The 11808-nt window shown below is 52.7% G+C and overlaps 1 protein-coding gene across 1 annotated transcript; it reads left to right on the top strand.

Moving 5' to 3' along the window:
* Nucleotides 1-1617: 1617 nt before the first annotated feature.
* Nucleotides 1618-11508, top strand: LOC104847038 (heat shock transcription factor, X-linked-like). The gene is made up of 2 exons (XM_023540372.2): nt 1618-2803; nt 3588-11508. The coding sequence occupies exons 1-2, from the start codon at nt 2243-2245 to the stop codon at nt 4320-4322; spliced, it is 1296 nt and encodes a 431-aa protein (XP_023396140.2). The 5' UTR covers nt 1618-2242; the 3' UTR covers nt 4323-11508.
* Nucleotides 11509-11808: the final 300 nt, after the last annotated feature.

Raw genomic sequence — 11808 nt, 5'->3', positions numbered from 1 at the left:
CCTAAGGGGACGGGAGGAAAATAGGGACGGCATCAAGAATCCACAGCTGCCTAGGTGACACCGTGTCACCTTTGCTGCAGCTCATGAGACTCAGCAGAGTGTTGTGGGGGCTTTTCCAAGACGGGCTCCCATGGGGATCCGGTTTCAGGGATTCTTCTGCATGGCCAGGGCTCATCAGGAGCCAAGTATTGCTCATGTTTAAGCAAACTCTCTCCCTGATTGCTGTGGGGCCCACCATGGTGCCCCTGCCTTTTCATGGGATGGGAGCTCAGGTGGAGTGTCAGCTGGTGGTTTGTAGCAACCAACAAGGAGATCTAGCTCGTGCTGTTGACTAAATGATGTCCCGTCGTTAGCCAAGGGCCTTTCTTAGGCTCAGTAGATTTCAGACTTGCTGTCAAGCACAACATCTTTGAAAGCAACGCCAGCAGTTCTGCCTTCCTGCCAGGTACCTTGTTCCCTGGGTGGGTCTCACTGAATCCTCACATCCCTGTAAGGCAGCTGCTGACACTGTCACCACCGTGAGGAGACTGAGGCTCAGAGAGGTTAAGTAACACGCCTGCGGTAACAGAGCTTGGACATGGCTGGGCTGGGATGCCAACCTCAGCCTTCCAAGTGAGATCCCTGGCTCTCACCCACGGTGCAGGAGAGCCTCAGGCCTGGGTCCCTATTTCCGCCTCACCTCAGTGGTCAGCAGTCTCTGTGCCTGGATTGAGATGGGGCGTCATGGAGTGGTGCCCCCTATGTGGGTGTGTGGTGAACCAAGAAGAAAAATGAGCTGGTGCAGTGCTTAGCTTTCAGCAAACAGCTGATCTTATCCAGTGATGAGATCATAAGCTTTTATTAGTAACGCAGAGATTAGGATGAAGAGGAACTGGGCAATATTCATCATGGGGTCAGTCTTGTTCAGACCCTCATCCCTTCTATGCATGCCCCACAATGCATTGTAGGCAGGAGACAGAGGGATTGATGCTGTAGATTAAAACCTTAAACTGGAGGGGTATATGTGCTGGAGTGCATGGGGAAAGGGAAATGGCATAAGAGGAAGGGGCCTTTGATCAGGCACACCTGGCTGCCCATCCTATGCCTGGAAGGTGTCTTTGTTGAGATGCAAACAGCATAGCCATCCTGTGACCAAGGTGCTTAACCAGAAAGACCATTCCTTCCCCTCTAGCTACAAGATTAATTTTGTAAGCCTGCATTTTCTGTTTAATGATGCAACACGTTAGAAGTCGCCAGTAGAAACTGTCATCCCCCCCTCCCCCACCAAGCCAGGGTGCATACTTAGTACAATTAAGTAGTCAAGGAGACCTTGGGAAGCAAAACTCAATCTGGGAAAGCAGCTGCTTTCCCTCAGGGAGAACGAGATACAGATGCTGCTCTGGGTGGACAGACATCCCATGCTGGACCTCCCAGTCCCAACCTGAAAAGAACGGTTGCAGGGGTCAAACACCAGGGCAGATCCAAGACACATTTCTCTCTGACGTGGTCAGGGGAAAGAAGACGTGTGTTAAGGACAGGGGGCAAGTGCCCTGTCATGGAGAGATCACGGAGACGCAGGGCGTGTAATAGAGTCTCTGTGGGTGGGGGCCCATGTCTATGCGGAGGAGAGGCAGGAGGAAGGACGCCTTCCATCCTGTGGGTGCTCAGCAGTGGGTGAAGAGGGGGCCAGCCCAGTCACCAGCGTACCCATCTGCAGTATGCCTTCCCATGAGCTATCCTGAGGGCATGGTACGGGGTCTCTGTGGAGGACTTTGCTGCCCCTGCCTGTGACTGTGCTACAACGGTGGTTGGCTCCAGCCTTGACCATGGACACCTGTCCAAGATTCTGCTCAGTGTTTGCAAACGTTAATCCCGTGCAGCACTTCAAAGCCAGTGAGTTCCGTGAAGGAGCTCTGAACCTGCTGAGTCGGTGACTTCCATCTGGTTCTACCTGACCCAGGGGCTCTCAGAAGAAGACATGTCCTGGTTTGAAGGAAGGTTGGGCCTGATCCCGGAAACACAAATGTTTGAATCAGCCATGACATTTTGAAATGAGCATGTGTGGCCCAGAATGTGGGACATGCTGACAGGTCACCCATCTGTCTGGGTGGGCTTTCTATTGAGGTCACTTGCTAAGTGTCCTATGATGTCACTGTCAAGCAACCTGGCCGCCATTGTGACACCTGGGGCTGCATTGTGAGCCCAGCGCTGGGGGCTAAGCCTCACCCTTGTTGCTAGGAAGGAAGCAGAGCCTTCACTTTGCATGGATAGTGGCAAGAAAAGCAGTCCCCCAAGCCAGGACCCAGGCTCGAGCATGGCCCATTCTCCCCCAAGGGCTGGGGCACCCCGAACTGTCAGTGCGGGCCCTGCTCCTCCAGCAGTTCCGGCAGGGGCCTGGGATGATCCCCTGCCACCTGGCTGCCCCAACGGGAGATTCCTGCTCGAAGACACTGCTTTCCAAACGCCGACCGAAAGGCCCTCCTTGAGAAGGCCAGGCCCAGGCACGAACACCCTGTCCCTGAGGGACGGGAGCCTGTTTTCTCTCCCCTTCCCCAAGAAACTGTGGAACATTGTGAGCAGCAATCAGTTTGTGTCCATTTGGTGGGAGTGTAACGGCGCGTGCATCGGGATCAACGAGAAACTATTTCAAAAAGAGATTTTGGACCGGGACGGTGCTGACAAAGTGTTTGCAACGCACTATATGAAGAGCTTCATCCGCCAGCTCAACCTCTACGGCTTCAGCAAAATGCACCAGATTGCTTGGCGACCTGTCTGCCGCGCTAGATGGTTCACAGAAGAAAGATCAGTGTGTGTCGTGAGCAAGGTAACAAATGAGGGCCTCCCTCCCAGGGCTAAGGCGGTGGGCTCGGGGACAGGGTCATTGAACTCCCAGGGCAGCCTCTGGGGAGCGGGGCACCTAGGGCGAGGTGCAGGACAGCTCCTAGGCCTGTGTCCCCTCTGGGTGGTGGTGACAATGACTGAGCGTTATTTTGGGGAGAGGGTTTCAAAGATGATAGCTGTGACATCTCAGGATCTGTGTTCCCTCCTGCGACTGATACGCCCTATGACACCACAGCTCTTGAACTTGTCCCCTAGCTAGCCGTGCTGTTCCCTTCCTCTGCAGACAGCAGGGCCCTGCAAGCTGGACTCGAGGTGCTGCCCTAAGCCATTTAACGAGAGTGCTGAAGGCAGAGTACCGGGCCTGTGGAGCCCGGCCAGTGGCCCCAGGTGGTGAAGAGCCCGTGGCTCCCAGCAAGGGATTGGGTCTATTGCCAGGTCCATGTCGTCGTGAAGGCTGCGAGTCTTTATCAGTCTCAGTGCCATTTCAGAGTCCCCTTGCGGTCGGTTGTGTACCTGGACCTTGGTGGGTTGTTTACTTGGATTTTTGCTCTTTGAGTCCTGTTCCAGGGGTGAAATGCCGGTCGGAGGTTGGGGAATGTTGAGGGTTAACAGTCGTGTTTCCAGCTACCACCTGGGACTGTGACCTTTGTCAGAAGGCCGCCAGGACAGCTAGTGACACTGCTTGGGTGGAGATTTGTTTTTAGTTGCTGTCAGTTCTCCTGTGACGTCACTTTCATTTCTTTTTCTTTTTAAAATGTGGATCTTAGTTACACTTCTACTATTGCCCCTACTTTAAAAGAGACTTCCCTGAGCTTCTCCTGAAGATGAAGAGAAGAGTGGGCGTAACAGGGTCATCCAAAGCCGTCGTGCACGTGTACTCCCAGCAGAGGGAGAGGCAGCCCGAAGCCCCAAGATCTCCTTCAGCACCTACAGCCATGGAGCGACAGGAAGCTCCCACGTGTCCCGGTGAGAACAAGCCGGCGGGCCTGGGGAACCCAGAACTGCCCGATGACACGTCCGGAAGCAGCACTGCTGGCTGGGCGCCACCAGCAACTGCAGCAAGGGCCCTTGAGGATGTTGGGAGGAACATGGAGGCTGCGGCCCTCTTGTCAACGCGGTCTCCCCGCCAGCCAGAGAGGACCCAGGCTCCCTGGGCTACCCCTGGTGCCGAGGCCACCATCCTCGCACAGCCCCCCTGGGCTGTCCGTGTCAGGGCTGCTGCACAGATATGTTCCTTTGGGCCAATGGTGGGTCTGCAAGCTGAGCCTCCGGGATACCACAGCTCCCCTGCCATGTTCCTGCCTTGGGCGGGCCTGTTGCCCTTCTGCTGCCCCTGGGTCCCCATGCCCATCAGGGCTATGGGGCCTGCTGCTCACATGCCTGTTTCCTCACCCCCAGCCATGCCATTCCACTGCTTCGCCAACTGCCCCTGCTTCTCAGACTACAGGCCAGCTATCATCAGGCCCCCAGGGTGTCCTGTGTTCAGGGACCACCACAGATAAGGCAGTTGTTTTCCCAGGATGTGTGCAGGCCAATAAAAGCACCAGAAAATGAGTGACCATCTATCTGAGTGATGATTCTTGTCTCTGTCACTTGTCTATCTTTGCACTTGAGTCACCCTCTGAGGTATGGTTTGCTTGCATGGTAGAAGCAAACGTAAGCACGGTCTTCCCTGGCATAACGCAGGCCCCTAGGTGACGCTCAGACAGGTTACGGGTGCAAGAAAGCCCCTCGGACAGCCTGCATCCACTCATTAAAGAGCTGTCTGTCAAATCTGCGACAGGTTCCAAACCCTGGCGTTGGTGCATAACCACCACACTGCCTTCCTGGCCACCCAGGCACAATTCCCCATCCTGTTGGTGCCTTTTATAACACTCTCTTCAACTGACAGATGAAGGAAGACCAACTCTCACTTTAGGGAAGGACTTACACGTGCCCTTCCTGTCCCCCAACATGCCGTTGTGGAGGTGACAGTCACCGCCCATGAGTCCTACAGGTTTTCTGATGAGAGGGGCTCATGAGTATGTGGGTCCCGTGGTTTACCTTTTGGCTTTGATTCCAGGTGCTGGGTCTGGGAGCTTTTTCTTTTATTTTTAGAACTGAAAATTGCAAGGATGTGATAGTTGTGCTTAGGAAGAAACCTCTTGGAGACAAGCCTTTCTCTTTACAAGTTGGTTCTGCTTGCTTGGAGTATCCACAGGAGAACACACGCTCTCGTCAATGGGCCTCCGTAAACACTGCTCTGTCCGAAAGCGCATGAGAAGGACACTTTCCAGTTCTTACCATAGATAATTAGGCATAGCACCCAAAGACTTCTGAGATCAGGTGGTGGGAGAACCCAAGCCCCAATACCCCAAGGTGGCCATTTCCTGGATTTTGAATTTGGCCCAAGGTAGGAGAGTCCTGTGAGAGCCGAAGAGTGGGTGGGAAGTGGACACTTGGGAACGGCTGACAGAAGTGCTTGTAATCCCCATCTCGCACTGCCTTGCAGGTGGAGAGCCCCGTCTAGCTGCTGTTACAAACCAGTGCTTAGGTAGAAATGGGTGCCCATCGCCTTTCTACGCTTCCTGAATTTGTGAGCTCTTCCACTTTTCAGAAGGGCGTTTTTCTCATCTTGTAATTCCAAATGCCTCTTGATCTTTACTTGAGTCACGTGGAGATGGATGCTCCTTAAATCCACTTTAACCCACGGGAAACTTGCTTACATGCAGATCTACGTAGAAAGGTGTGGGTTTGCACAACGTAATACCGGGTGGTTTGTCTCTGAAAAGGATTTGCTTGAAGGACATGGTCTCGTTTACAAAGCCTAGAGTGTATGACACCAGTAGCAGACCTCCTCCGTACTTCATTCTTACCATTTACTCATTTCTCTGTTTTGAACTTAATAGTTAAAGGAAATATGCCGACCTTGAGTCCCTCTGAGCTAGGGCAGAGGGCTGCTTTCTAGAAACATCTGGGAGTAAGTGAGTGTGAACAGGTTTTAAGGGCTGTGTCCTGACAGCTAAACCAAGTCTTGAAAATACAGACCAGGATGATCCAGGGCACGGTATTTCACTGTTGCTTCCAGGACACGATAAGGTGACAGTGATTAGAAAAGTGTAAAATATGACTGAACTAGAAGTGGTTCTAGACCTAGAGAGGACTGCATGAAATGTACAGAAGGTATGTAAAGTGTGACATTTAATGCTAAAGTCGTACACCCAGGTGGTTCTCATGTCTGGGTGATAGGAAATACCTAGACACACACGTGTGTGTATGTCTATGTATATATTATGTATAAAAAAAATCACATAATGAGAGTAACAATAGCTAGGCCTTTCGAAAGCACAATTCGACATGGTTACTTTGGGCACCTGCTCTGTGTCTACTGCCATGGTCCATACAGCTTCCTAAACACCTGACAGAACCTTCCAGAAGCTAGTGAATTGGTTTGACCTCATCAGTACAAGTGTAGAGTCATTGCCTGTGTCTTGTGTTGAGGGAGAGCATGGACACCCTGGACTCACTTGCCACTGAGCACCGCCCAGACTTCCTTTAGCCCAAGGCCAGCTAGGTTCCAAGGTCAGTGTACCCCAAGATCACCTCTGAGGTCTCCTTTTCCCCTGTACCCTCTCCAGTGAAGGTGGCTACAGCCAAACAGTGACAAATGAGAAAGTGGAAAATAGGGTAGCACCCTCTCCCATGGTCTGACCAAACCCAAGAACCCCAGTTCTGTGGGAATGTGTCCACGACCTCCCTGTGTGTGCTGCCTCTTAGGGCTTAGTGACAATGGCGTTCTGCCATCATGGCGCCCCATGGGATGACAGACGACTGTCATAGAGGCCAGTGGGGGCTCTGGGTCATTACCACAAAGCTGGATGTTGTCAGTCAAACGGTCATATAATGGTGGGTGAAGCAGCAAGCAGTTAGGGACTGTGGTAGAGCAGCACGGAGGGCAGAAGTCCTGTTTCCAGCAAAGCCTCAGAAATCACCCCATAAGTCCTGAGGACAGTGGTTCTCACTCGAGGGTGACTTCCCCCACACCCCTGCCGCAGGACATTTGCTAATGTTTACAGATTTTGTGGGGATGTGCTACTGGCTTCTAGTGGATGGAGGGCAGGGGTTCTGCTAAATATCCTCCTATGCCCAGGACAGCCTCCATTGAGGAGAATTACCAGGTCCGATTGTGCAGTGCCCGCTGGGGACACCTGGCCCTGGTATACAACCTGCATTTCCCACCACTCCCCTTTCCTCATCCTTCCACATCGGGATCATCCCTGGGGGACTGGGCTTTCAAGGCAGGGCCCAGAGAATACAAATCCCCTTCCACTGTACAAAACAATGCAGAGGGTCAGGTACAAGTGAGGATTAGAGCGGGTGAGCATGGTGATGGCGCGGTCAGAATGAAGAAAAGTGCAGAGAAAGACAATGATGAAATCAGTGTCCCAGATGGGAACTTGTTTCAGAGGCGGCTTTGGGCTGTTTCAGATTCGTGATTTCAGAGTTTGACAGTTCAACAGACCCCTCAGAGCCCTTAGAAAATGGCTAAACTGCCAGTGGTAAAGGACCATTCCAGTGGAGTCTCGTATATAGTGGCCGCTCAGACCAAAAAAAACCCAAACCCAGTGCCGTCGACTCGATTCTGACTCATAGCCACGCTATAGGACAGAGTAGAACGGCCCCATAGAGTTTCCAAGGAGCGCCTGGCGGATTCAAACTGCTGACCTTTTAGTTAGCAGCCATAGCACTTAACCACTAAGACACCAGGGTTTCCAGAAGTGCTCCTGAAATGAGTACTGGAGTGGGATAACCATCAGGGCCCTCGAGCTGGCAAGGAGGGGGAATCGTCCTGGGAGCATTTAATCAAGGAGTCAGGAGCCAAGATGAGGAACCTCAAGGTGAGAACTGACAGGTCCATCTACCCCAGGACAGAAAGGCCCCACAGAATCCAGCTTCGGCCCTCTGTCAGCCCTGGGAGACCACGGCAGAGTGGCCGGATGTGGTGTTTCCTGACTTCTTTCTTGGGAGTCTGAGGGAGGGTTAGGTTGGTCTGAAGGGGGCAGCCTCAGGTCAGCAGAGGGAGGAGACCCAGGCTCTGCCAGGAGTCAAGGTCAGGACCCAAGGGAGAACTGAGGGGACTATGGACCCTAAAACACAGGAGCACCCCCGAAAAACCTTTTGCTGCTGTTCCTCTAGGAGGTTTTGAAGGAGCTGGGAGACTGAGGCACCTTCTGAATGCGGCCTGGAGAGTCTGAGGTCCTAACTGGGGAGGAGTCAGTGAGCAGAAGGGAGAGGACCCAGACCCTGTCAGCACTAAACATGAATATCTTCAGGACACTGAAGGTATCCCCCAGACAAAGGGGCCCCAGAATCTGAATGGGCAGGGTGTCGTCTGAGAAGGCGGCCTCAAGCAACTGAGGAGAGGGGACCCGACCCTGCTGGGAGTTAGGTGGAGGACTGGGGAGACCCTAGGTCTCAATTGAGAGGCCCCAGAGAACCTGCTCCTGCTCTCAGCTCTGGGAAACCCCAGCTACGCTATTCTGCCTGGGATCTGAGGTAGGCGGAGCGTCGTCTGTCAGGGTGGTCTCAGATCATCAGAGGGGAGGGGTCCCGGCACTACCTGGGGTCAGGGGGAGGATTGGGGAGACAGTAGGTCTCAATAGAGAGGCCCCAGAGAACCTGCTCCTGCGATCAGCCCTGGGAAACCCCAGCTACCCCTCAATTCCACCCGGGATCTGAGGGAGGCCGAGTGCTGTCTGTCAGGGCGGTCTCAGATCATCAGAGGGGAGGGGTCCCGGCACTGCCTGGAGTCAGGGGGAGGATTGGGGAGACCCTAGGTCTCAATTGAGAGGCCCCAGAGAACCCACCCCAGCTGTCAGCTGTGGGAAACCCAAGCTATCCCTCAATTCGGCCCTGGGATCTGAGGAAGGCGCAGTGGGGTGTGGAGGGCCGTCTCAGATCGTCAGAGGGGAGGGGTCCAGAACCTGCCAGGAGTTAAGGGGAGGATTGAGAGGATCTGGATCTCAGAACAGAGGGGCCCCAGAGAACTCACTCCTGTCGTCAGCCCTGGGAAACCCCGACTACCCCTCAACTCAGTCTGGGATCTGAGGAAGGCGGGGCAGAGTATGAGAGGGTGGCCTCAGATCATAGGAAGGGAGAGGTTGAGGACCTGTGAAGCGTCAAGGGGAGTACTTAGGGGACCCCAGATCTCAGAAGAAAGGGGCCCCTAGATAACACACCCCTGCTGTCGGCCTTGGGAAATCCCAAAACCAAAAAATAAATAAACCCATCGCCATCCAGTCAATTCCAACTCATAGCGACCCTACAGGACAGAGTAGAACGGCCCCATAGAGTTTCCAAGGAGCACCTGATGAATTCGAACTGCCGCCTCATCTTTGTGTTTTCTTGGAGGTTTTCCAATGGTGTTCCTTTTCATAGAAGGTTCGATGAGCTTCAGCATCATTAAAGTTTATGAACGACATAGGTCATGTGTTTCTTGCTGTTTATGTATCAGGTTCAAGAGTAAGAGTTTTGCTATTTGGTGAAACAAATGGGAAACCTTCCACTTTGTGCTGTGGACTGGGGAATGAAATCCTGACACACAGCACATGGGTGAACCTTGAAAGCATTATGTTGCGTGAAATAAGGCAGACAGAAAAGTACAAATGTTGTAACGTCGCACTATCGATCTTTCTAGAATAGGCAAATGCATAGAGACAAATGTGGATTCCTGGTTACTTGGGGCTGGAGCAGGGGGAAATGGAAAGTTACTGCTTAACAAGTATGCACCGCGTTTCTGTTGGTGGTGATGAGATACTTTAGGAAATAAGCGGTGATGGTTGTACAACATGGAGAATGTAATCAATGCCGCCGAAGTTGACGCTTAAAAAAGGTTCGGATGGCAAATTCTTATTTTCCATATTTTCCCTCAATAAAATAAAAGAGAAAAACATACAATATTAACTTTTGGGTGCCCGTTTCCTTTTTAGTCTTTTATTGTGTAACACTAAAAGTTATGTACCTGGATTTGCTTGGCTGATTCCTGAATGTAGGAGAAATTAAACTTTAATAAATGGAAGTCTCTGCTCACTGGCTCATTTTTCCCCCAAACATGAATTGAGCATCTGCTGTTTGGGAGACGCGGTGTTGCGGCGGACCGGGAGAGTTCCTCATAGAATGGTAGTGTCCAGGAGCAGCAGTCATACAGGAGGAGGGTGCCATGTCCCCTAAGACCTGCAGGCCCAGTACAAGAGGGTTTGGGGGGCTGGGGTCCCGGGGGGGAGCCGCCATAAGTTAATGCCCTAGCCAGGGCAGCTTGGGGCTTTGGGAAGCTGTAGTTGCCTGTGTGGAGTTCGCTGTAAAGAAGGTGGTGTGACCAGGTGGCCCGACTCTAAGATGGTGTCTTTGAGGAGAGACAGAAGCCTGGATGGAAATCTGCTCTTCACGGGTACTTTTGGGTCCTGGAGAAGCCAGAGAGAAAGCTCCACCTCGGGCAGGTATGGGCGTTGTCTCCTGCTATTGTCCCAGTGCAGGTGAGCCCAGTGCAGAGCCAGCTGCTTATGCCTGCAAGGAGTTCCTGAGAAGTGGAGGTGAGGCTCCCTTGCCGTGAGGCCCAGGAGCACTGGGCTTCCTTCCACTCTCTCACTGGCCAGCGACAGCCCAGCCCCTCCACTGAGAGGACATTTTCCCTAGGTCACCTTCAGTGCACTTTGGTCAACTTTAAAGAAGGACCGGTGGTTGGTGGGGTGGAAGGAATGAAAACAGCGGTTTGAATGGAAGAGCAGCTGGGAGGGAGGGAAGGACTTGGTCCTTGACTCAAATTCTAGGAGCTTCCAGTGGCACCCAGCTGGGGACGACACCCCTACACCCAAATTAAATAACGCCTCCTCTAGGACGGAATGTTTCCTAAGTCTTTTTTAAGAAATGGCATTTTTGGCTGATTTAGTATTTGGTGTCCCACTGAGCTTCATACAATGTGAGAGGCGTGGGTAATGAAAACATTCCCAGAGGAAAAGGTGATGAGGTCTGGCATCAAAAGAGTCCTAGAAATAACTGCCATTCATTAAAGACCCACGATCTGCCAGGCACTCTGCCAGGTGCTTTACTTATGCCACATGCATTCTACCAGTCCCACAATATGGTGATCAAACCCATTCTGCAGATGAAGAACCCAAGGCTCTAGGGCTTGGTCATTTCCCCACGATCACACGGCTGGCAAGTGCCAGGACTGGGACTAGTACCTCGCCAAAGTACTAACAACTGCCTAAGCCTTGGTGGGTGAAGATGAGACACAAGCACCATTTGGGGATTGTCTGTGGCTCTATTCCCCTGGTGTGATGGTTTAGGTTGTGTGTCCCCTTGGCTGGGCCATGATTCTCAGTGGTTTGGCAGTTATGTCATTATGTAGTCATCCTTCATGATGCCATCAGCCAATTAGTTGTAAGTGGAGTTTCCTTGGGGTTGTGGCCTACATCCAAAATATATATGGGACCTTCTGGCAAAGCTTGCTTGCCTGCTCTGGATCCTGTACCCGGCTCATCATCATCTGGGATATGAGCCAACAGCCTGCCATCTGATCTGCTGATCTTGGGTCCGTCAGCGCCTGCAGCTACATGAGTCAGGACAATCCCCCAGCCTGATGCCTGACCCAGGGACATGGGACTTGCCAGGGTCTACAACGCCGTTATCCATTTTCTGAAGAAAAATCTCTTTCTCTCTTCCTCTATGTGTTACTGGTTTTGCTTCTGTACAGAACCCAACCTAAGATGTCTGGGATCCTCCTGCCTGAGCCCCGGGTTCCTTGAGAGCTGACTCTTCTCAGGGGCTGGCATCTTTGTCCCATCCCCGCACCTTCCCCGGCCCCCCGCCCCCATCCCATATCCTCCTCTCCAACTCTGGAACGTGGCCTGGGACCCATTCATCCCTGCTACCAGAAGAACAGCCCAGAGTCATTTGCCCCCTCCCCCCATGAGCAGTCCTCCTCCCTACAGAAGTCCCCTGGCTGCTCTC

The sequence above is a fragment of the Loxodonta africana genome, chromosome X (assembly GCF_030014295.1).
Source record: "Loxodonta africana isolate mLoxAfr1 chromosome X, mLoxAfr1.hap2, whole genome shotgun sequence".
In the NCBI taxonomy this organism is placed as follows: Eukaryota; Metazoa; Chordata; class Mammalia; order Proboscidea; family Elephantidae; genus Loxodonta; species Loxodonta africana.
The sequence above is the reverse complement of the archived record's forward strand: the minus strand, read 5'-3'. Positions and strand labels throughout refer to the sequence as shown.